The 26,997-nt window shown below is 36.0% G+C and overlaps 1 protein-coding gene across 5 annotated transcripts in view; it reads left to right on the top strand.

Annotated features, from left to right (window-relative positions):
- The window catches only part of FSTL5 (follistatin like 5), a 318,360-nt gene that overhangs the window by 230,856 nt on the left and 60,507 nt on the right, over positions 1–26,997 (top strand). For all 5 annotated transcript variants that reach the window (XM_057419057.1, XM_057419061.1, XM_057419058.1 and 2 more), the window contains exons 8-10: positions 12,477–12,597; positions 16,446–16,607; positions 19,220–19,354. In XM_057419057.1, the coding sequence (XP_057275040.1) occupies positions 12,477–12,597; positions 16,446–16,607; positions 19,220–19,354 (418 nt within the window). The remainder of the gene's footprint in view (positions 1–12,476; positions 12,598–16,445; positions 16,608–19,219; positions 19,355–26,997) is intronic.

Here is a 26,997-nt window from a genome sequence, read left to right as displayed (position 1 = left end):
TGGTAGATCTTATAGAAACTTGAAGTCTCTTAACAAAGAGTTATTGTTGCAGCAAAAGAGGATTGCTTACTATGATTGGTGAAGAAATGAACGGCTCAGAAGTGAGAACCTGTTACTTCAATTCAAAGAGCACATGAATATGGTCATGACTCAGTGGAATACTCCAATTTCCATATAAACCTTTTATATAAGTGTTTTGTTTAACTGGAGTTTATGGTCTTGTTTTCAACTGTGTAATTGAAAGCACTTTGGTTATTTAAAAAAAACCCAAACTGTTACAGTGGGAACACATGTACCTCAATTAGGCACTTTGCTTCAAAATAATAGTTAACCTTGCAAGTAGCAGGGTATGGTAGACTTCATATGTACAACAAATGTGAGTTTTCAGTAAGAACAAAGCTTCTAAATATCAGCAAGATTTCTTCACCTTGTTAATAACAGCCAGAAAATAATAATGACCGTTATTCACAGTCCCTTTAGGAAATGGGGAATTTCCAACTTAATTTCTGTGACTCTGTCGTGGGTTCAGCAGTAGCAGTCTTTTTTCCCCTTCTTGGTAACTGGTGCAGTGCAGTGTTTTGACTTTCGGCCTGGGAACAGAGCTGATAGCAATGTTTTGGTTTGGCCAAGGACTTTGTGAGCCTCATGCTGTGCCAGGGAGGAAGGGAAGCCAGGGGGAAGCAGAGACAGGACACCTGATCCAAACTGACCAAAGAGGTATTCCATACCACAGCACGTCATGCCCAGGATGTAACTGGGAGTTAGCCGGAAGGGCTGGGAGACTGCAGGGTTGGAGGAGGTATCGGTCGGAGCTTGGTCGGGCTGAGGGGGGCAAGTTATCGGTCGGCTGGTGCTGAGGTGTTGTACTCTCTTCCCTTGTTATTTCCTTTATCATTATTATCATTGGTGGTAGCAGTAGTGATTTGTGTTATACCTTAGTTACTAAACTGTTCTTATCTCAACCCGTGGGAGTTGCATTCTTTTCGATTCTCCTCTCCGTCCCTCCGGGAGTAGGGGGAGGGAAAGAAGGGGGGGGAGTGAGTGAACAAGTTACCTGACTGGGTTTAAACCACGACAGACTCAAAGACAAACTAGATCTGACAGATATATATATACCAGAAGGGCGAACTACAAATATCTTACTGGCCATAATGTGTAGAAAAAATGAGATTTTGTTAGTTTCACATTCAGCTGTTGTGGTTGTTTATGAACAACCATGAAAATATATGATACCTGTAGGCTTATTAACTTTCTTCATAATGTCTTGGCTTCATATTAGTAAAATAATGATGTCATACTTGGTACAGCTCTGGAAAATATGTTTGTAAGTACCACCACATGATGAAACTTTTTTTTACGGGCAATTTTCTGAACACTGTAATTTATCTTGTCATGTACTAGCATCTTCTTACAATAGCTTTCAGTTTACCTGATCGGAAACCATGGTCAAAACATACGAAGGCTATCACTAAAAATTGTTATCAAAATTAATGTACATAGAGAAGGGAAAATAGAAAAGAAAAAATGTTCCTACATAATTAGTTTTAGTGGTTTCAGTAAGCCTTGAGATAGCTGCCAGTGAAGTGTCTTTTCTTTCTTTAAGGAATGGATCTTGCCTAGTAAAGTTTTCTTGTGATAAAAGATTAGACTGATTAACATGTAAAGTTGTATTAATAGTTTGAGCAAAGACAGTTATTTATGTGATGCTTGCAGATAACTAAGATTGGAATTAAATGTAAATTGTCTCAGCTTTCAAGTTTTTTTTATTAGTGTAATTCATACTAAATGTTTAGTTTGCTTAGATCAGATTGACTGGGATTTTTGCTTCCCTAAAAGGCTCTAAGAAAAATATTTCTATGAGTATTGAGTATGTCAGCCTGGGCTAGACCCTTGTTAAGTGAAGCTTCTGTGCTAGCATTAAGGCTGTCAATGCTTTTATAAACCAAGAGCAAAAGATGGCAGTGGACGGGTATCACTGACTTTGTTGTATGTATTCAGGTCTATGCCTTAAAAATAACTTTTGTGTATAAATTCCATTCAAAGTCTTTCTAAACATGTATGTTTCCTTTTCTTATACTATATACTTCATGGCAAACTGACATAATGATACTGCATTAATAATCCAGGTCATGTGTTTGACTAGCCCTATTTTCCCTCTAATGTTGTCTGGAGATCGTGCATTGATGCTGCATATAAAATGAGAGATCATCTTGAAGAAAACTATCCAAGTTATAATTTGTTTTTTGGTTGTTTGTGTTTTTTTTAACCTTGTATCCTGGGAATAACAAGAAGTGGATCATTCAGGTTTTCAAAATCAGGTTTGAAGTTACTAGGTTTTTCTTCTTTTTTTCCCTATATCTTCTCTTTAGCTACCACATAGTAGGAGATCCCCTACCAATCTTTTTTTGTTATTGTTGTTTTAGATAGTTTTGTCTGCAAAATATTTGAAAGCTGTGTATGATTGACAGGGTATTTTATTGGTGGTTGGTTTATCACATGTACACAGAGTAGTTTGTAATAAAACCAAATTTATCCTGCAGAGCTTTTGCAGACTGCATAAAGCTTGAAGACACTCTTCCTGAGTGTGTCTCACTCTTGAATATTTCAGAAATATATGGGATGGACTGGATGAAAATTGGATATTATAGTAATAAAAATGTTTAAAGGGTTTTTTTTTAAATTGCTTGTAGATTCTCTTAAGCGTCTAAAGAAATATCTGCACAAATTTGTTTCTGTGAAATAAGATTTCTGTTACTTTAAGATGAGAGCAGTTCACGAATCAAATATATGAATTATTGTCAACATAAGAGAGGAGGGTTGTTCTCATGAAACCAAACCTGAAACCCAGTATTTTATGCTATATAAAGATCAAAAACTTTATAATTTTAAAACAAAAGTGCTTGTAAGCTAAGTGATTACAAAGAAAGTCAACATTATCCCAGTGTACTTATGAAGAGTTCATGGTTTTAGAATCAGGACAATTTAGGAAGCATTCAGTAATTTCTTTTTACTTTCCTACAAATAAAATATGTTTAAAGAAAGTAGAAATGGGAAGTGCTTTTGCCAAGCTTATTCCACAAATGTGACCCTAAATCAAGCCACCTTAAAGAGTGAATTGTGTCAGTACTTCTGCTTCTTTGGGGCCTCCTAGGACTTAGATATCACTTTGGAATTTGATCTGATACAAGTAAAATGCACAGTTTCTTTTTGCAGATCTAGCTTGGAGTGTAATAATAAATACATCTACACTTGTCCTGGGTGCAGCTGTAACAAGCACAAGCTGGTGGCCTTTGTCATCCACTTCATGGAGGAGATCAACAAGGAGATCGGAGATCGGCAAGATGAAGCTGTCTGTCAACGCCCATGGAACGACTGGGAGGGGCTATGGAGCGCCTGGGAGCCCATGGAATGCCCTGGCCCATGGAACACTCAGGCTCCTTGTGGAGCACCATAGCAACCACAAACAGAGAGGGCGAACCCAATGGCTATCGCTGGAAGGAGTCAACTCGTTGGCACACAGACCCCCTCAGCCTGGCTGGGCAGGGGGCAACTACTAGAGTAGGAGATGTTCCTGCTCTTTTTGGGGGGCTGAGTGGGGCCTTTGGGCCCTGTGAGGCACCCCTGGGGGGTGTAGAGCAGCCAGGACTCCAGCATGAAGCTCTCTAACCTGGTGCATGCTGTGTGGGGCAGACTTGGCTCGGGCAGCCAGAAGCACAAAGTTCCTGCCAGCACCAGGCAGCAGCACTCAGTCAACGTGGAGCTGCTGAGGAGGACCAGGCAGCATATGGAGGCAGCCATCAAGGAGAAGATTTTCTCGGCTCAGGGCCCATATGCCATCATCCACAAGCTGCTACGGGCAGGGGGCCGGGTGGAGAAGTAGTTCTTCAACATGGTGAGGGTGTGAACCTGCTTGGAGCAGCAGCAGGACACCCAGAAGTTGCTGAGGAAGATGAGGAGGATGGTGGTGATGATGAGCAGTGGGAGGCACCTCTGCATTCAGAGCCAGGGTCAGCATCGGGTTGGGTCAGCACTCAGTGAGGACCTAAGAGCCTCCTGAGGAGGAGAGGCCCAGTGGTATGATGAGGACCCAAATGGCACCCGTGACACGATGGCCTACATGGTGCGGGACCAGACACCAGCCTTCATCTGGACCAGCCAATGCGATGCTGTGAGCTATCAGCAGCTGCAGCAGGACCAGGTAGTGAACCACTTTGCTGGCACTGGAGCCTTCACCACCAAGGAGGGGCTGTGCCTCAACCTCCAAAACTTGCCCTTTTTCCACCAAGCCGATCCCACCACCTTCTTCCCACAGTGCTACTGGCTGCAGGCTAAGGATGAGTGCCAAGCTTTCATCAAGGATTTCCACCTAAACCATGCTGACACTTGAAGCTGATTTGTAAAACGAAAAAGGATATTTTGGGGGAATTGTAATAGACTGTGGTGAGTAATTATAAATTCATGTCACTGATTATGATGTTAAATTGAAAAATATGAGAAATTAATGTCAGATAGCTTTATCTGATTAAATCTGATTATATAACAATTTGTTTTATTAAAAAGGAGTAGAAATTAAATGGTATATGAGTCATTCTGAAGATCTCAGTGTGTAACATGAGCCAATAAAAAAGACAGCTGTATTAGAGCATGCAGAAATTTCCATTTAAAATAAGCTGTATCTACTCATTGGAGTTTTTGAATGTCTAAATAAATTAGCAGTCGCTATTGCAGATTCATAGCAAAATAATGTAAAGTTACAGAGTGTTTTTGGAAGTAAAAGATTAGTGATGTTTTACAGCTAGCCTCAAGAACTCTAGTCCTTTGGCAAAGCTGTCACTTATGTCTAGTTCATATCTCCCATATACAAGATCCAAATTCTCTTTACACCACTGTATGTTAAATGAATTTATTATTCTCACTGGTGATCTAGGAGTGAAGGTGTTTATGGCTCTTCTCTGTGTCATTCCTCTTCAGGTTGTTAGGAGCCTTGTAACATTACTAGGTTTTGAAATAGCAAAACCAATTTTTAACCAACTGACTGAGTTTGAAAAGCACAAAGCTGCTGCATGTTTTCCGTAGAATAATGCCGTTACCATTTATTAGCTATTACTGTTTCCTCATGAAGTGAAATTGCAGTCCTTGCTGTATCAAAGAAAATAAAAGAAAAATCATACATCTCTACTTATTTAGGCAGATACAGTGTATTTAGGTAGATACTCATTTATAATCAGAGAATATTTTTCTCGGATTTGCTGAGTACAGACAAATCCTCTTCAATTCAACTGATGATCCGCTTGTGCATTACAAAGTCTTCTTTTAGGAAGAGATAATATTGATCTCTGTATTGACAATTTGTAAGACAAGCTTAGGAAGATGTGTGCAGATCCTCAAAATCTGAGAGTTAGTTAAATGTTCTGAATTGCTTACTGAATGATCACTATTTTCCCCACTGGCAGCAGAGTGATGCTAGTGAGGCAACCTTTCTTCTCTCCAGTCTCCTCAGTGTCAAGAAACAGAAGGATCAATGAAATACTGTGTCAAATTGTAACTAGGAAGTTTGTCAGGAGGGACGGGTAGGCGGTAACTCAGAGCAATGAGCAAAGACAGATCCACTGAACTGGTCTGTGAAAGGATTTTGCCACCTTTAGCTTTCTCAGCTGACTGTGAAAAAAACTTTCTAAGAATAATTTCCTTTCACTAAGGTTAGCTAGCATTAATAATGACAGACTGTTGTCAGGTGTTACTTTCTTCAGAATAGCATTTCTTTTACGATCGTGTCACTTCCTATTGTATATACTATACTACTACTTACTGCATTACACTGTGTTCTTTCTTTCTTGAAGCTTTGTTCTGATTTGTGATTTTCTGTCAGGCTGGTTATTCAAGCAGTGAATTTACACTAGATTCATGATCTGTTCTTATTGCAGCTGTAAAATAAGAGATTGAGAGAAGACATGCAAAATTTGTGCTTAGGAAATTTAGGTTTTGTTTTCCCCATTGAATTAGAAGGAAAACTTTTAAAATCTTGGATTTGTGCCAAGTGCAGTCATTCTTAGATTTCTTCCTGGAATTTCATTTCTTTCTGACATGCAGTAGCAAACTGCAGAGTTGCACTGCTCTGCCAATGTGAACAGAAAAACTGATTACTTGGAAAGTAGTTATTGTAACATTGAAATTAGCATGAAAAGCCTGTGATGAATTTAGCTAACAAACCAAGCATACATCAATAATTATTTTAAAAAATGTTTCTAGTTAACCCTTAAAAGGTTATCTATTCTCCATGTCCCTGTAATAAATCAAGTTACAGATATGGAGAAATAAATATGTAAAATATGAACAAAAAATGTGACATTACTGTTACTGGTACTTCCATGAGTTGACTGAAATAAATACAGAAAGGGTGGAGGGATATACAGGGAAAAAAAAAAGGGATTATTTATACTGGCTGTGTTTTATAAGCAAACAGCTGCTGTTTCGAAAATATCTACATGGCTGCAATTATTGATGCAGCTTTCCCTTAGCAGACCAATGCAAAATTTTAATTCTTGGGTGCAAATTATTTTCCTGATCAGTTCACAGGCAGATTTTTTTTTTTTTTCCTTTCCCTGTAAGAAAATCAAGATTTCTTTTTAAAAACAAGGAAGGAAAGGCCCCCCACCCAAATTGTGTTATCATTATAACTGAGCTAGTATAAGTGTTAACAGTGTTTACATTACTAACCATCAGCAAAAAATGTTACCAACCAATGTAATTTTCTTCTTTGTTGTAGGTTTGTCGAAGACTGCAAATATAAATGCAAGTTTCATATGTAATCTAAAAGCTATTTATTAAAAATATTTGGTGCTTGCAAATTCGATTTATTAGGGACCCAATAAGATATTTTTTTCTGATTTAAGATAACTAAGAATTCACATCTCCAGTTCTCATGTTCTTATTCCTGTATTCTATTCTTTATTGTCCTTGATATCTTTTCTTTTTTTTTCTATTTATTTTTCCTTTCCTTCCCCAAAGTGTGGTGTTTTGAAGTTAAGAGTAATATTTTCAAGTTTTTTAGAAGTTAAAAATGTTAAAGCTGTAAGAAGATTATACCAATTGTTTCTTCTGACTTACATAAAACAGGGCACATAAAATTAGTACTTTGAAAGTGTGTAAGTGTAAACTTTGGTGTGTAAAAACACCTTTTTACCATGTACAAAGTAATGGTGCTTTCTGGTGTTCCAGGAAATGCACAGAGAATTCATCAGCTGCCAGAAACTGAGCTTACAGAGAGGAAATTTCAAAACCAAGATTCTTAAGCAGTTCATAGATCTCTTAAATACACTATATTCAGTTTTATAAAATGTTTGGGTCTGTGTGAAGAGCTGAGGCTGAAATGCTGGTCAGAAAGTTATCATAAAAAAAAAAACAAAACAAAACAAGAAAACCCCAAACAAACAAAAAAATCCCCGAAAACCCTAGTAATCACCCTCCCAAAGAGGAAAAACCCACTCAGAATGTGGAAAACCCAAGTACCAAGCCCTAGTTTAAATTATGTGCATTAATGGTTTAACTTTGGTATACCTATGTGTTATCTGGGACTCTAAGCACTAGGTCAGAAATGATTTTGTGATGGAGTTAGACTTCCTTTTCTAGACTAATCATGTTTTCTTATTTTTTAAAAAAAATCTCTCAGTTTTGGCTGTAATAGCTTTGGATCACCTAAATCTAGATGTCATCCCCAATTCAATTTTCTGAACTCCTTAAATTCTCTGATATGAATTCTTGGTTATATGATAGAAATTAGATTTGGGCAGGGGGAACAGCGTGGGTGCACTGAGTGAAAAGGAAAATGAAGACATAATATTTTTAATTTTCATTTTGAGGGAAATGTTTTTTAGGGTGAGCACTGTGATCTCTAGATGAAGGAATAGTCAAGATTTGGAGTACAGAAGCCTTTGAGCCAAAGCAAAAAAAAAAGGTTATTTAAGAACAATATATTGGTACTAAATTACTGTGGTGTGAAAAAAAAAACAAACCACGAACCAAATCAGACAAATCCTAGGCTATATGATGATGAACAAATTCAAGCAGTCTGTTTCATTATACATTTTCCTGTGGGGAGAAAGCTGGCAACAGAGCTGTTAATGAAGAAGTGCAAGCAAATGATCATAGACTCTCTCATGTGAAAAGCATTAGCATATGAAAGCAAGTTGTAAAAGTGAAGGAAGTAATTGTTGTTTTAAAAACAAAAATCGCCTTTAGGTTTCTGTTATATTAACACTAAGACAACTAAGCAAAGATTCACTGATGAATGTTTTTTTCCATATTCCTTTACTCATTATTCGTGACACGTACCATGATTCTTAAATGTCAAGTCCTTCAACAGAATAGAATTGCAGTGGAATCATTGTTAAAATAATTGTTCAATTCTATCTTTTTTTATGCATGACAAAAATAGTTCTCAGTTTAATTGTAGAAGTATCACACCATTTGAACAATAGGATATTTAGCAAAAAATTGAGCTTGTAGCAATTTTTTTAGGATAACCAAGTCTTTTTTTTCAAAAGGTAAAAACCCCCTTTTCTATATGCGTTGCTGTTGGTGTTTGAAGGTTTTAGTTCAATGATGCGTGTCTACAGATGCAGGTTTTGTCAGTGACTTATCTTACAAGTGATTCTATAAACCACTAAATATATGTCAACATTCAGTGTTGAAGAACTCTGTTTATACTTCATCATCCCTTTCCAAAGCTGCTTAACATTAAGTTCTGTTTGTATTGAATTGTTTGCTTTAATTAACAAAGCAATCACTGAACTCAGGGACATTTGTTTTGTAGTTGTAAAAAAAAACCAAACCAAACAATAAAACACAACAGCAAGAACAATAAAAAAGCCATCCATAAAATTCAAACTCTCTGACTGACAAAATGATGACATCATATGCGAATCCTATTGAAATACAGATATCTCAGTAAAATAGCCACAGGGATGTTTTATCCATCCTATCCATCTATGATTTCTATGAAAAAGAAGGAAGAAGTGGTAACACAGATATCCATTTACTTGGAGGATAGATAGGGTACTAAAGATGTCATCACACTATAATGAATCAGTCAAAGGCCTGGGACAGGTAAGTATGCTTCAAAGCAATATCTAATAGCTTAGTATAAGGAATGTTAAGTTAAACAAGCCCCAGACTGTATTGCAGCAGCTAAATGTTAATACACTCTGTTCTGTGTCCTGTTTTGTTCACAAATATCTTTGGCAGAGACTAGGCAAAAAATTGCAGGCAGCAATATTAGACATTTGCTAAATAAAAGTACCTCTAGTGTGGTTCTTTTGAACATTCCTCATTTTTCCACTTGTAATTTGAACAGCAATGCTTTGAAAACATGTTTAGATAATAAAGGGATAAAAGTTGATTGCACTTCAAGCACTTTGGAAGGATATAAAATAAAAAAAATACCAAATTAGAAAGTTTGTTGGAGTTCTTCAGGTGCGTTTTTTTGACAGGAAATCCAGTTGTATTCATCCTCATAATCAAAGTTTAAAAGTATGCATTAAAGCTTTTTTATTATGACTTATTTTTATTTTTACTATTTTTTTGTAAGGGTAACATATGATGGCATATTGAAGACTTGGTAGAAATATTGTCTGTGTAACTGAAGTGCTAATGCAGAAAGCTATGTTTATCTTAAGGCAGGCTGTTGACGTTCTTACCAGATGGGTTAATTTTTAGGTGGGTTATTTTCTTCTCTTAACAAGCAACTATAAGAATCATCTGAAGCACAGTTGTGCTGTGTGAAATTTAGTTGCCCAAACATGTTTGGGAGAAGAAACACAGTGAAACACATGTTTGGGTTTTTTTTAAACAATATTTTGAGTCTATTGAAAGAAAAGTGAGAAAGGCAAGTTCATCTAGATTCCAATTTTCCAATTTATTTATGTTTCAATCTACAAGAAGACTAAAGATGTTATAGTGAAAGGCAGCCTCAGTGAAATATGAGCATAAAATCACTAAGATTATGTTCTCTGGGAAAGAATAAAAACCAGAAAGTGGGGACTGAAAAAAATAAATCCAAATAACTTGGGAAAGTGGTAGGTGGGGTCATGGAATAATATAAGAATTGACATCACGGACCAGAGGTTAATCTAGTCCAATATTTTGTCAATGTTCAAAGGATAGAATGTAGGAATAAGGCAGCACATAGTAATATTTTTTATCTAAGTTCATTTACTGTGCAGCTTACAGACTCCCTGAGTGAGATATTACAGCCGAGTTTTCTGTTTTTAAAAGCTGTAACACTGTTCTGTGAATTTGAAGAATTTGAACTGGTTGTAGATATAAGGTCAGGATGGTAGAGTAAAGGAGCCTAGGAGGAGGCATCAAGGTAAAAAGTAGGAGCATAAACCTGGATTTCTGGAGAGCTGACTGCAGGAGAGCAGACTTCAGTCTCATCAAGGAAGTATTTGGAAGAATCCCATAGGAGACCATGCTGAAGAGAAGAGGTTTCTAAGAGAGCTGGCTGATTTTTAAGGATCACCTGCCTCTTCTATGCTTAAGAACAGTTTGTCACAGTGAACAGGACATAGAAGGCAGCCAGAGAACTGTCTTAATGAACAATATACTCCTGACAGAACTCAAATGAAAAGGAAGCATGGTAGAAGCAAGTACAGGTGACCCAGGAAGAATATTACAACACTATTAGAATGTGCAGGATTAAGAAAGATAAAGCCCCCATGGAACTGAATCTGGTGAGGGACATGAAGAGCTTCTACAGGGCTTCAGGACTATATCAGTAGCAAAAGGAAGAGTAGGGAAAATATGAGCCTGCTGCTGAGTGGGGCACAGGACCTGGTGACAAAAGAAGTGGAAGAGGCTGGTGTACTAAAAGCTTCCTTTACCATGGTCTTTGCTGGTAACACTTGCCTTCAGGAATCCCAGATCCCTGAAATCAGTTTACAGCAGTGCTTCTGTAATGAATCACTGAATCTAATGAGGCACGTACCTATTGCAGCTTGGTGATTATTCCTATTCTAGTGAAATCAGACATGTTTGATACTTGGGGCTCTATGTGTGAGCATATGTGCATGAATATTTGTGTTGCATATAATTATAATGTGTAGATGTGTATATTTTATAGTGCCGTATCCTGTGGTTAATTGAAAGGAGAGGATATTGTAAGTTATTTAAAGATTTTAAAGGCTATTTCAGAGCTTATTTATGTTAGAGTATAAAATGGCTATAAGCTCGCCATGAATAATTTTAGGATAAAAAGAAAAACTACATTATAAACATAGGAATATTGATAAACTTTGAAACAGCTTTTTAGTACACAAGAAAGATAGCTGAGTTTATGGTAGAATATATTAACATTAGGCATATGATTACAGGCATATAAGTACAGGTTTCCTTCAGGAACACGGGCTGACCTACATGCCATATGAGATTTTGCATACTTTTTCTAGTTTGAAACAGATTCTGGTTTGTATGTATTTTATCATAGGTTATACACTTTAATTTCAGAATTAAATATTCTACAGCAGAAACTATCTACTAGGCTAAAAGACATTTGTCATCATTTTACTTTCCCATTTTCTATTCTCTGCTCAAATAATTTAATTGTTGTTTTATGTAAATACAATGCATATATAATAATAAAAAGATTGTTATATGAGACTGAAACAAACTGTCGAGAAATGTCCTTGAAAAAGTAAATCATGAAAAATGATGTAGAAAAAACAGTTTTGGACTTGTACAAGCACTATAAAATCTGAGACATAATGGAAGAAACTAGACTAGGACTGTTATTTTAGCGTGGTCCTTGCAGACATGAAAAATGACAAGGAAGAATAAAACTGACTATTAAATGTTCATTTTTACAATAATTGATACAGTTTACAACTGGTTGTAAATTTTAAATGATATTTTATTAATTAAAATAGAACTGAAAATTGAATGGGGAGTCCAAATGAGGGTCAGATTTTTTAATGTAACCCAGTGTAGCCTGTGCGCCAATTAAATATGCATAAAAGGATGGAGTTAAAAATTATTACTTCAATTGGAGAAAAAAGAGGATCTTTTTTTTCTATGTATCTGCTCATTTCAAAGGATGACAGACTTCCACAGGATGTCATTTGCTTTGTTAAATTGTGCAGAGATTTAGTTTTTCTATCTGATCATATCCAATCCTAAATAGCATTTCTTCTGCAAATAACTATCAGAGCTAAATAAACAAACGTATTGCTTCTGCAGTGTTTAACTAATTGATAAAATAATAGTTTTATTTTCTTTTACAGGCACAATGTGTGTGACAAGATCCAACAACTCTGCCATTCACAAATATAATATTTGGCTTTCAGATTACTGTCATCTGTTTTGGTTTAACATTTGTGATGTTTGGTATTTACATCACAGCTTTGTTGCCATGATGATGAGCATAATTACTGTAGAGATGCAGGCACAATTACGATAACGTTATTTTTAATCTTTCCCGGTAGGATTTTGGAGATGATGGGTCCTTGTACATTACTAAGGTTACCACAACTCATATGGGAAATTACACCTGCTATGCTGATGGCTATGATAAGCTCTATCAAACGCATATTCTCCAAGTGAATGGTAAGGAAAAATGTTCTAATTACCAAGCTCATAGCAGACTTGGATTTGAATTTTGTTAAGCAAATCTGTTGTTACTGTTTTACTTTTTTTACAGTGTTTCAGCTTAACAGAAAAGAAATGAAAAACAATACAATACAGTAATATTCATTTTATTACTTCCGTATGAATAATTATTAAAGGAGTAAAAATAGTCCAAAAGATTTGCTTTGCACTGTAAACTGTTGACTTGTGAAGACTTCTAGTGTGCTATGTACAGAATAAGTATTTTGCATTTAATGTAAGATTTAAAAAAACCACTACCCTACAATTTTATTATTTTGAATTCTTACCCTGATTTTAGTATATTAACCGAAGACATCTGGATTTGAAATCTTGATCTTTACATTTTCCTACATCTGTGCAAGTTCTAAGGACCACTTTCCTGAACTCTGTACTTGGACAAAACTTCACTGCAGTTGTTACTGGTGCCCTCAAGATAGGTCTTTCCCTTCTCTTGAATAGTAATATCCTCTCCTCCTAGATCTTTTTCCTATATGTGATTTTTTTTTCTGATTATTTTAAGCAGTTGTTCCACTCCTCTGTGTCTTTCATATAAATTTAAAGTTGTCCAAACAAATTGACTGGGCCATGTTTGCTGTGTTCAGATGGTTGTTTTTTCTCAAGTTGACACTGGAGAGGTATCTTCCAGTACAATTTTGGATGTTGATTTCCTGGGAAGCAAGGAAAAGGAGGAGTCCCTCAGTGCAATAGGATCATTTGCTGTGCGTATTTTGGATAAACGGAGATAAAAACGTGGAAATAAATGAACAGCTCTTCCATAGTTTAGAGCTGCACTTGTAAGCAGTAATCTTCCTAAGCACAAGCATGATGGTCAGTACTTGTAGCTGTGATAATGACTAATTAATGTAACGATACCTGTATCAACAGGAGAGTCAGACAAAAGGTTAATGAGATAATGAGGCTTTATTGGTCACAAAGATCTGATGTGAAGGCTCAATGAAAACAACAGAACTAGATTTTAAGTTCTTTCTTGATTTACATGTGTGTAAATCTATATATTTTTAGGAATAAATATTCATATATTTTACATTGACTAGTTTGCAAATATTTCATATATGCATATATAAATTTAATTTATTTTTGGTTTAAGATTAAAATCTTTAGGGTTTTTTTTTTTAGTTTTGAATTTTCTTGTACAGAAGTAAAGAATAATGAGCTTGCTTTTGAACAATACAGGCAATGAGGGCTGTTAAAGACATGGTTTATGATTGAAAAAATTTAGACTAATCTTATACAAATAATATGGTAAACTAAATATTGTAAGCAGTTTTATAAGTTGGTATTTGACTGTTTTTCATATAAACAATTAATACAAACAGTTAATAAAACACCCCAAAATACAAAATTATAATGGCGCAGGAGGAACTATTTCACTAAATAATGCTAATTATTAGCATTTATAAAATAATTAAAACTTTCAACCACATGAGACTATATGACTATACAAATCTGAGTCTGTCAGTCTGATTTTTTTCTTTTGATGGTATTAATATATTCAATGAACCACTTTATATATTAATATTGTATACAGAGTTCCAATGCCTTGCACTTGGTCCTAAAAGTTATTTTTGTTGCTGAGATGCTCCAGAGTGCTAAATTGTGGCAGTTCTATCTCTAAGGAAATGGTGATCCTTGCTATTTTGGAGTCAAGGTGGAGAAATAAACTATTTGGCTTTGATGAAGTGGAAAATCTGCAGCATGGGGCAGTCCACCTAAAGCACCTTCTGTCAAGAACTGCTGAATAGGGCAGACATGAAAATTGGATCCTAGGAAGTGAGTCAAAGTCAGATGGGGAGCTGAGGTGCCAAAAGAGGCTCAGGCCATCTGAGCGTGCAGTCGAATAGTGGCTTAGTCTGAGGAGTCTCAGTGGGGAAGGCAAGGTCTCAGTATGGAACACACAAGATCTTATGGGAGAGGGGAAAAAACAGGGAAGGATTGGAGGGGGAATAGGAATAGGAATGTCAGGCTTGAGATGAAAAGTACAGATCCATGTCCATAAAAGCAAAATCCTTTCCAGAAACTCAGAATCCTTAAATCCCTGATTTTTATACACTCTTGCTCTCAGCTGGTAGTCTAAGCAACTAGCAGCCATAATTTCCATATTTTTAATCTTCTTCCATGTTCTTTTAATATGGTTTTGCAGATTGTGTGTTAAGGTTACCTGTAATTTTTCCTGTATATTATTTGAAACTACCTTAATTTCTGACTGGGTTTAAAATAGCCTTGAAACCTACTGGTTTCCACATCCGCTCTGAGATACAGTACATTTGTGTATTTCTTGCAATGTAGAAATCTAAGGCATTTCAGTGCTGTAATAGGGTGGCGTGCTGCGACATTTCTTGTAAACAGTCAGATAGAATTTGAAAATATTTACTCTTGTGCCAAGATAGACACAGTTCATTTTTGATCTTGTTATCTTCTTTCATTATCAACTGATACTTCATCCTCTACCCAGCTGTATAGCTGTATTTTGTGGCAACAGCTAAGTTGAATTAAACAAAACTTTGGAGAATAGGAATTATGCTTCTTTAACCTTCATTACAGTTATTTTATTTTTTTTTATTGTTAGAAGTCACCTCAAGCAAATTCTCTCTATACATAATTAAGATCAGTAATAATTCATCTAAAAAATCTACATAGCAAGATTTTTAAATCATCTTGCTTAGTCGTTAACAGTAGTGATATGGCAGGGGGGGTGGAACTAGATGATCTTAAGGTCCTTTCCAACCCTAACTATTCTATGATTCTATGACCACTGTGATATCATATGCCCTTTCTGACAATACTGATGTGTGCTATATAGCAGGTTTTTAGCTGGTAAGCATATACTGCAGCAAGTTTCCAAACCTTGGAAAAGTGATGTCAGCAATTCTTACATTTTTTTAATAATGAAACTCAGAATAGTCTTATAAATGTCCTGCTTAACCTCTTCATTAATGATTGCTGAGGCGAGCAGCTCCCATGCTGGCATGATTAGGAGCAGAGTGCTCGAGCTTAGTGCATGTGTAGGGGGTTTCTTAACCCAGGAGAAATTCAGGGCTCATGCCATAAGAGTCGACAGCTCATGCACACTAGTGGATAAGACCTGACCAGCCCCTGCTTTCCACCTTCATCTATAAAAGAATCCCTTAGGGAGCATTATCAGGCACCGTTATTTTTACTGTGATGGTGACCAAGTGCTGGCACCTGTTGCCCAGGTGTTGGAGTCTGCTTCCTTGGGGATACTCCCAAAACTAAATATGGTCCTGGGCAACTGTGTTCAGCAGAGGGACTGGACAAGATGATTTTTGTAGGTCCTTTTCAACTTCAACCATTATGTGATTCTGTAATTACATGTTTTATACAGATAAAATGGATTGTTGGTAGATGTTTTGAAGAGAAGGGAAAGGTGGAGATGACGTGTTAAAGAAAAGGTTTGTGAAACAAGACAGTTGCAATCTCTGTACGTCACATCATGACATACTGGTTGTGCATTATTCATATTTTATAAAGAAATTTAAGGAAAAATAACTATCATATTACTCAACCCCAAAATATTGAATTAGAGTTCAGACTTTAAATTGATACCACAGGCAGTGAAAATAGGTTTTACTCACAGAGCGTTCTTTCTGCTTCATAAATTTTCTGTGATGGAGTTCAACCCTGAATGTCACTGAATATGTGGCTAATAACACATCTGTGCGTTATTATATATAGCTGCAGGAGTCTTTAAAATTGCTTATAATTATTTTTCTTAAAATGACAATAATAGTCTTCTCCACTAAACTATAATTGTTTCCTTTCTTCAGTTCCACCAGTAATCCGAGTCTATCCAGAGAGCCAGGCAAGAGAGCCAGGTGTGACTGCTAGCCTTCGGTGCCATGCTGAAGGTATTCCCAACCCACAACTTGGTTGGCTAAAGAATGGGATTGATATCACTCCAAAGTTATCCAAACAGCTAACTCTTCAAGGTAAAGGGGCATATTTATTGTTTTCTACAGGTTGTGAATGCTTTATCAGTGCATCCTTTCTGTAGTAACTCTTCTTATGTAGTTTTAATGAAGGGTTGAAATCTAAGATAAAGCATTTCAGAAATTTCAGAAGATGTCTTCCAGTTTCTCCCAAAGACACATCTCTGTTTTCTTTGTGTTAGAAATAATGGTTGTGCTTCCTGGCAGAATCACCAGTAAATTCCGGTGTGCTCTTCTCTGTTAAAAAATCTGCAGTTTCTGAGTGGAGAAAGCAGCTCAACACTTCATTAGAATGTGTCACTACAACTATATTAATGCCATTCAATGAGTATGGAATACTAGTATTTAAATAGAGAAACAATGCTTTTGTCTGTAAAGATTTGTTCTAATGCAATGATATTAATCTATTGTTATGGTTTAAACCCAGCTGGCAACTAAGTACCATGCATTTGCTTGCTCACTCCCCTCCCCAGTGAGATGGAGAGAGTTGTAAAAAAGGCAAAACCTGCGGGCCAAGAGAAGAACAATTTGATAATTAAAATAAGGTATAATATTAATATTACTAATAATAATCATGAAAGAGAAAAAACAGAAAGAGAGAAAAACAAACCCACAAAGAACAGTAATGCACAGTGCAATTGCTCACCACCCACTGACATATACCCAGCCTAACCTGAGCAGTGATTGATCCCCCTGGTTTATATATTGGGCATGACATACTGATATGGAGTACCCCTTTGGCTAGTTTGGGTCAGCTGTCCTTTCTCTACTTCCTCCTGGCTGCTTGTGCCCCTGCTCACTGGCAGAGTGTAAGAGACTGAAAAGTCCTTGATCAGGGTAACTGGTACTCAGCAACAACTAGAACATTGGTGTATTATCAGCATTATTCTTGCATGAAAACCAAGACAGAGCTCTGTAGCAGCTACTAGGAAGAAAATTAACTCTATCCCAGCTGAAACCAGGACATCTCTTTATTTTTCATGAGTCCAGATTTAAATTTAGCTCAGAACATAGACAGAACTTTACTTTTACTGTAGCAGACAGAACTTTACTTTTACTGTAGCTCAGGTAAAAACAGAGTTTTTTTAACTGGTAAGTCTCAGTGAGACTTGGGGACCTGATGGCAGAAAGGACAGGGAGGGAAACTGATGTGTGAAGGGTCTCAGCAGACCTCCAGGAGAGTGCAAAGTCACTGTGCACACACCAAAAAGCCTTCACTGCCAAAACCAAAAATCACAACCACACACAAAACCCCCTATTTTCTGTGAATCTTCAGGACTCAGAAAATTCAGTGAACCTGCCTAGCACAAAACCTTTGAGCAGTCCTTCTGGTGATTTTTGATCAGCCATAGGGAAAAAAAATCTCATGTTGCCAGTGTTCCCTTCAAAACCTTCTCTCATTCATCTGCAAAAGCAGGATGAGCATCAGGATAGGACAGCAATCAACCTGCAGTGTGAGAAACAGTAGGACAAGCAGGTGGTGAATGCTTCTCTGAACAGTCTTAGCTTCCCTATAGATGTCACAGTTTCATGGCCCTCTCTCCTGGATATATGTGAGCAATTGCCTTGTAGAAACTTTCCACTATGATTAGAAAGGGATTGACTCCTCCTTCATAGCAGCATTTTGTTAATTTCCCCTGTAGGGATTAGAGTGTATTCTTTTTTTCCTTTGCCTCTGTATCATATATTTATGATAAATCAATAAAAATGGTTCTTCTCTAAGCAAAATACATTTGATTCCATTTTCTTGAAGGTACTTATTTGAAAGAAAATTTTGAAAATCTCATTTTCCCGGATTTTTTCCCAGGTTAAATTATCTATACACTAGCTTCAAGACAAAGATGGTCTGGAAGGAGTATTGCACCATAACCAGGTGCCCCTTCTAGTCCATATTTTAGAATACCTAAAAAGCTGGGTTTGTAAAATAGATCCTACAGCTGAACAAGGATACTATGCTTCAAATGCAGTTAATCGTTGACCATTTTATTATTCACATCATATAATTTAAAAGACTTCTGCCTGTGAAACCTGGACTGTTTTTTCATATTCCTATTCAAGCTGACATACTTGTGATTTCCATAAGCTTCTACACTGATGCAGATGTAAAATTCAAATGTACCTGTTTTTTATTGTTGTTACATTGGAGTCACACAAAAATAAACTCATGTGCCTCTGATTGCTAAAACCAAATAATTTTATTAAAAATGTTATTTAAAATCTTGAAATTTTAGCCCATTATGTTCCATGGAAACCTGGGTTATTTTGTGTAAAGCCAGTGACAGTGTCAAGTGACCAAATGCAACATAATAAAAACCTAATATTCACCTGACTTTAAAGACAACCATAGTCATTTAAACATATATAAAACCTCAGGCCAATATTTGGCTCTGAAATGCAAAATCAGTTGAGGCATTCTGGATATCTGTGAGATGAATAATAGTGCATGTAATTCACTAACCAGTTGAACACTTTTGGATTAGTTTGGCATGCCTCCAAGTTATGAACTCAGGAATGAAAATAGTTTAATTAGCATGAGCAGGGAAAGCCTTCTGAATGTATAATTTGAAAGCACTTTAGCATGTCTGCATGTTGAATTTTTCCTCTCCTTTCAGCAAATGGTAGTGAGGTTCACATTAGCAATGTGCGCTATGAAGATACAGGAGCATATACTTGTATTGCAAAGAATGAAGCAGGGGTGGATGAAGACATTTCTTCTCTTTTTGTGGAAGATTCTGCTCGGAAGACCCGTAAGTAATATGAGAAATATAAAAATACATGCAGCCCTCATTTAAACATTAAATCAGTACTAAAAATTATGAAGCACTATATAAAATGAGCATATATAGATAGCTGATTAAAAAAATATTTTAAATAATGATATCCAAGAGTCACCAAAGGCAGAGTGTGTAATCTGAAGTTTATTTAGAAGTAAAATGAAATCTCTGATTCATTCTGTGAATTGACATATTTTTCATGTTGTTAAAATTTGGGTAGTTTCCTCATTATAGATTTGTTGCATGTAAATGGAATATGAAATAAGTACTTACTTTGCCTAAGTAAGGCAAAGCAGTAGTCTTGGTGTGGTTTCTGGGAAGAAAAGACCTTTCTGTGGGAGAAAGACCTTTTCCAGTCTTCCTGTATCTTCTTGGGGTATACCAAGAGTCCAACTTGGCCCTCAGGATGTGAGAGTCATGACAGGACTTGATCTCACCTGCTGGAGTGATCAGCAGGTCCAGATCAGTGCCAGCCTGCCCATACTATCTTGTGTCTGGATAACTGTGGCTCTCCTAAAATGTGGAGCAATGGTGACCACATTCACTTGCTAAGTTGGGAGTTCAATATGCCAAAGAAATCTCTACCACTACCAAAAACTAACTTTCTTTATTCTCATTTGAATGGAAGTGGGGCTTATTATAATCGTGTTTATCTATTATTTGTCTGCCTTGATACTTTTTTCCCCTTCCCTTTCTTTCCACTGCTTGAAAAAAAATCCATTCCCAAGTTTATGCTTCACCCATCCGGTTTTGCCTTTTTTGTTGGGCTTTTTTTTAATTATTTTTTTTTTCCTTTTGAATCTGTTACTTTAATGAGTACTACATATTCATTACAAATTTGTCTAGGAAAATGATAATTATTTTACTAGTGAGTCTGATTGCATTAACTTAAGGCATTCCTATATATCTAGAAGCTTATTCAACAGTGCCAACTACTCGACAGAAGATACTAGAGGCAGAATTAGTAGCACTGCAATTCTGCCTGACACTTCCTGTGAAGAGACACTGAGTTCAGTTACATCTAGGTTTATTAAGCTTTAAATGTGTCATAGGAAATCTTCCATGCAGAAAAAGTGTAGAATCCAAATGGTAATGTCTTTACTTAGCTGCTGCCAGTAACACTAATTATGGCTGTCATTTCAAAAGTCTTAACATGTTTTTTTTTTAAGTGTCATGAGAGTGACTGCTCAGACATTTCTGAGAAGGCAGCTGAGGATAAATAAGTTGTTTGATCATGCTGAATTTATAGAAATCTGGTAATATGAAGTAGTTTGGTCACCTCCATTTGCCTTTTGCAGTCTGTGAAAAATGTTGTGAATGTTGCCAAATTACAAAACTGAAATTTGTTTGGCCTTAAAACCAAAACATTTCTATCCAACTGTCAACTTCCCAAGTCGTTTAGTTACATAATCACTGTATCCTCTGAAGATCTGGTGTGCAGTGATTGTGCTAGAATATCCACACCTATGCATAATAATGTTTTCCGGAACTGTAATGTGATGCGAAAATTTTAGATCATCTAAATTTATAGGATTTGTAAAATCTACTAGCAGTATTTTGTATGGGTGTCTGTTGCTGTCATGAAAGATGTAAGTGCAGGGAGAAAAAATATAAACCTGGTTATTTCTAAGACAATTCATCCAAAAGACACAGACTCCTTCCTTCCTATAAAAGTTCTATGTTGTATGTTGAATGGAGGCACTTTACCATTGTGTTTCTTGGTGTATGAACATGGTTTCCTAAAAAATGGTGGATGTGTAAATATACATAGTCCATATATGCATAATTATATCATTCAAATATAAGTGCAACAGATATTTACATGAGATGTTTATTCTGATACTCTGGCTTGCCTGATTTGGGTCAGAAGTCTATTTCTGTATATGCAAGAAGACTAAGGTACGTATTAATTAAAAAAAGAAGTTGCTGTCAATATCATTAGCATAGCAACATGAATAAACTGCTTTCACAGGTACAATTTTTGGTAGCTGCCACTTTTAAAAAAAAATTCTGTTTAAAACAAAGTCCTTTTCTATTAGGGAGGAGTTGCTGGTATTAGAAATCTAAAATTAAGAGTAGAAGGGCTTTATTATTCACTATTCTCTGCTTGGTTTTGCATTTTTCCCAAAACACTGGTTCATGCAGCGAATTAGGGATTCTTGGGGAATAAAATGACACAGGTAAAACCACCTGGATAAGACTGTGGGCTTTTAATTCCCCACCCACACGTTTTAAACACAATGCTACTACTACCTGAATTTAAAGCCTGCTGATTAGGTCACAAGTTATATTCTAAAGACAGTCTCTCGTGATGTAAATGTGATTTCATATGATCTGATATAAACTATACCTGCCATAGGTGACATTTTTATAAATCATTTTGCTTTTATCCTCCTTTAAGAGAATAAAGCAGCCATGATTACTTTTTTAATCTTTTTTTTTTTCTTCTTACTGGAGTACTCTCTTCTGGAAATCTTAGGATAGTGCATTGAACAAAAGTAGAACAGGTTCTCACTAGCTTGTCAGTTAATTTGAGCTTATCTACTTTTAAAATGCCACATAAGGTAAAAAACATAGCAAAGCAAAAGCATTTCAGAGCATGGAGTTGATTGGCTATTGTGAGGGTAGTGAGAAGTTTTTCAGCGGAGCCATAATCATATAAACTACAATTGCACTGCATTGAGCATGACAGTAATTTTATAAGCTGCATAATGAATACAGAACATGGTTCAACTTTAACCACTGTATGTATTTCATACAAAGTTTAATAGTCAAAGGAAATGTTCACTTTTGTACTTATCTGGCCCATTGTTTATGTGCATATAAAAGCTTTTTGGTTTTAATAGTACTTTGCATAATAAGCTAAATTTTGGTAATTATCTGTGGAATCTCATTCAACATATCCCGTATTTGTTATGTGCAAAATTCTCTACAGTGCTTTGAGAGAAAAAATGAAGATATGCGCAAAAACGGCATTGCTAGGTCATTCCTTTGGGAATGGCTAGTGTAAGCAGCTCCTAAGAAAAAATCTTATAATTTCTGTCACCTCTGTCTCAATTAAAACTAGTTCTATTATGGATAAATAGATTGTTAAATAATAAGAGAAGCTTTCCTTTACCTGTGTGCATAAAAATGTTATCAGATTGCTAGATTTTCAAAATTCACAGCATTGGTTACAGAGACACCTAATGCATGTCTGTATTACAAACAGAAAAGAAATACAGTGAATGGCAAACCTGTACTGAACTGTGGGAAGTGTGATGTTGGTAACAAAAATAAAAGTATGTAATGCAGGTGCAACTTATGGGTGCCAGGGCTTTGCTTATTTTAAAGTTCCCAGATTCAGAAATTTCAATTCAGTTTCCCAAGAGAAGTCAATGTACTTTAATGGTAATGATTTGTCATCAAGATGGTAATTTGAGATAGAAGAGAATGGAAAATACCGTGAAAGACTGTCATACACATCTGTTCAGTAGATGCCATCACTGAACACCGAACCAGTGTTCTGTCACACATAGGTAGAATTATTAATAGTGGATGACAGTCTCAAGAATAGTCTGGCCTCTTCTTAGCACCTCAGCCTTTTCCAGTGTGCACTGAAAATCAAACTCCTGAAAATATGCTTTCATTTTGGCATTGTCTCAGGTGAGAGGAATTAAATTATTTTCTTTAAAATCCCTTAGCTTCAGTATTGTTTTTAACAGTTAACTTATTCTGTAGCTGAAATTCAGTATACTTTATGTCTGTGTCCAAACACACATGCACTTTTTGCTAGACTTTTGAAGTTGTAATGGAAATATTTACTTTTTATTACCTATACAAACATCTGCTGTAAGTACTAATTATAAATGTCTGGTGCTGTCTATTATCATGCTGTTTAATTCCTCTGCTATCAACCTTTTAGATTAAAGCATTCTGGTTTTGCTATCTGTCTTAAACAACAGCTTTTTTTGTTGCTTCTGATTTTTAATGTTTTCACTAATATACTATGGCTACTCCTGAAATAGGCATGAGGAAGAACACCGGATTTTACTCATGTTAAAAGCATTAGAGTCATTTAACAGATAGCTTTTTACACCAAAATCTGACTTGATATGGGTGGTTCATGCAGTGAGATTATCACCTGAATATACTGCAATAAAAGTAAAGATTTCTCTGGTGTTTGACACAGTAAAAATCTCCAAGTAATCGATGATTTATATAGTGGGTGGACTTTTTCGGGGAAGTTTGGTAGAGTTCTGAAGGTGCCATTCAAACCCACGCTTTAGAACTACTGGAAAAAAATAGATTCTCAATGTAACTGCTTTTTTGGTTTTTGGGGTTTTTTTTGGGGTTTTTTTGCTTTTGTGGATGTGAAAGTGAGGATAACTCACTTAATTCTTGTGCTCTTGGCTCCTTGAGTGATCCTCCAAGCAGCATCCAAACAAGTTAAGGAAGCAGGAATAAGAGTAAATTGAAGAACTGTAGGAGACCTGGGGAGAGGGACAGTGGAAGAGGCTGGTAATGTGGGGAAGAAAGGGAGGACACAGGCAGCAGCAGGTGTGAGAGGTTGGTGAAAACACATAAAAACTGAAGGAGGAAGAGTGTGACGAAAAAGGGATAGGCATACAGGGCCAAATGATCTCTTAAAAACTACCTAATAATCCTCTATAATATTTGGAGTTGCATCGATGAGTGGGCACTTTAATATCTTGTCATTAAATTTCTGTGATCACACAGCGGCAGTGTACACCTTACACTGCTGCTCCTTTTTAATACATGTGGAGAATAATGTTACTTCTAATACCAGTTTTAGAGATACCTCTCTAAAACAGTAAGAGAGATATCTGAGAAGGCTGAAATTTTTTTATTGTTCTAGTAACTGGAACACTAACTTGCCTTCAGAGTAAGACAGCATATTACAGTTTAAATGTATATTAAAGGAAAATCTGTAAACATGAAACAAATTAGTCAAAAGAAGGCTTGTAGGTAGAAACAGTCTATACGGTGAGATAATTTTGATAGCATTTATTTATCTAGTTGTTTATATATTGTTTTTACTGTCTCTAGAAGAAAGCAGTTGGTTTCCCTAATCTCAGTGTCTAAATGCAGTTTTGCTAATTAAACTCTTAGTAATTCTTCTTCAGGCATTGATGTGTGCTACTTCTATATCAGACCTGAAGTCAGCTTGCGTGTGTGAAAACCTGTCTGTTTTTTCCAAATATATCAATTGCTGCAGAGCCAATTGTGAATTGTCTGACTCTGTCTTGAGAACCTCTGTGTACGTGTTGGAAGATTGCTATTACGTGCTTCCAAAGCCTTCTATTCTTCAGACTGACCAAGCACAGTTCTTCCATTAATTTCATAACGCTGTCTTTGTTCTCCCTTCTTGCCAGCAGGGCCCTTTCCTAAGAATGTTTAGATTTTTGTAATCTCTGTTGAAAAACCTGTATTTTAATCTGAGAAAATTTGGCCTTAAGCTGAAAGTGTTTCATGAAAATGCTCTACCGTAACTGGAAACTACTTATGATCATTATGACATTTCTTACAAATGTAAAACACTTTTTTAAGCTTTTCCCACTCGATATTAATTTTTCTGTATTAATTAGCATCATTCATCAACAAAGCACAAATTCTATTTGTCTTTGTAATTATGTAAGGAGCCTTCTTTATTGGCTTCTTATATACCTTTTTAGAACACTTTATGGTGTCATGACTGATAATCAACAGGATCATGCAGCGTACAGTGAATAGATCTGTACAGGCTACTCATACAACAGTAGCATCTAAAATATTTCTGAATGCAAGAACCGTGTTATTTTAATTCTCTAGAGATTGGAAATTCTTTTTGTGCTGTGAATTCAATTTTCCCTCTAGTTTGCAGTTAAAGCCATTGAGAATAAGATAGCTGTTCTGTGTGATAGCTGGATAACCCCTGTGGTGACTGGCAAAAACATTCTGGGGATTAACAACCTAGTCTAAATCTCATTGAAGACAGCAGTCTCTCCTACTGTCATGATCCTCTAATAATACCTGAGAGAACTCAGCTGTGTTAGAAGGAGTCTCTGGCGTAATCACATTTGTAATACAAATAGCAGTTTAAAATCTGGTTTTAGTTTCATTCCAATGTAGTTTTATTTTTCAGAACAGATATTTCATGGATTCATAGATTTAAGCGTGATGGAACCATTTCATCCACCTCTAATCTGTCTCCTCCATTTCACAAGACATTAAATTGTGTCCTGTTCTGCCTGAATACAGATCTAATGTTTTGTTTGCCTGAAGTGTATAATCCAAGAAATGCATCTACCTGAGTTAGAGACACAAAGACTCAAAGAATCCCACCTTTCTCTTGGTATTTTGCTTTACTAATTAATCAGTTTCACTGCTGAATAGAAGGCAGTTTTTCCTTCAGTTTCCTCCTTTGATTCTAATTTTTCCCCCAGTAAATTGCTCTCTTAAGAATTTTTGCCCTATGAATATATCACTGTTAAATATTGATTACTTTTTCTCATACAAACTAGAAGTTTCTCACAATAAGACAGTTACCATTGGACTCAGATGGTCTTTTTGCTTTGAGGATTGTAATGGGTTTTGGTATGGTTTTCTTAAAAATGGGAAGTGCTCTTTGCAGAAGCAAGTGTATTATGTATTTCTTTAATGTTCTGGAGAGAGAAATACATGCTTGATAACGTTCTGCTTCCACATCCACTGATCCCTTGTCACTTTTTTCCACTAGTATCAGCAGTGGAATTTTATATTTATACATTTATCTACCACATGCCATGTATCCTATCAGGCCTCACTTTCCAATCCTGCTCCTTCCAGCTGTCTCAGCACCCCAGTGTAGATAGTCTGCATTACATTTCCCTGGATGTCTAAATTTGCATATGGTTGTATCAGATGTAATTCATTTTAGAGATATACTTGAAAAAGTAATTCAAAAAACTTTTTGAAACTCTGTTGTTTATCATAACAGGTAATTTTCAGACTCTTAGGAAATGATTTTATGTTTGTTTACAGATCAGTGATGAAAATAGATAACACAAGACTCACTACCTTTTGCTCTGGGCACATTCTAGTGCTGTCTTCTTCACCTTTTACTGATGATTTATGAATGAAAACTACTTTTTTAAGAATAATCAGTTTGGTGATTTTTAATTCAATTAACATGTACTTCACTACTGTTGTGTTACTTTAACTAGAATGTTCTATGTTAACAGAAGTTTAGCAAAATTCTGGGTTACATCTATATGATTTTTACATTCCCAAACTTCTAATTACATCAAGGAATATAATCAGGTTTGTTGGAGAAAACCTGGTTTCAATTATATCATATTACATTCTCATCCTTTGATTTCTTAACTGAGTTAGTTCTGTGTGAGTGTTTTCCCTTCTTTTGTCTGAGACATATCCCAGTCTAACTAGTTGTTTGAGTTTCAGGAAGTGAGAGATACACTAGGGGCATATGTAGTGGTACACCTTGAATTTTGTGATATATTCTGAAATTTATTCAAAGATAATAGCACCAGACCAAACATCTGAAAAATCTATTACCAGATTTTTTTAATACTCATTTGGACCTGGTTATTTTAATTTTTTGTCTTGACTACACATCATTTACATGCTTTTTTGTT

This window comes from Pezoporus wallicus, unplaced genomic scaffold (genome assembly GCF_028554395.1).
Source record: "Pezoporus wallicus isolate ANWC-B61680 ecotype Strahan unplaced genomic scaffold, APGP_CSIRO_Pwel_v1 contig_2384, whole genome shotgun sequence".
Taxonomy (NCBI): Eukaryota; Metazoa; Chordata; class Aves; order Psittaciformes; family Psittacidae; genus Pezoporus; species Pezoporus wallicus.
Note: the sequence above shows the minus strand (reverse complement) of the source record. Positions and strands in the feature narration are given on the sequence as shown.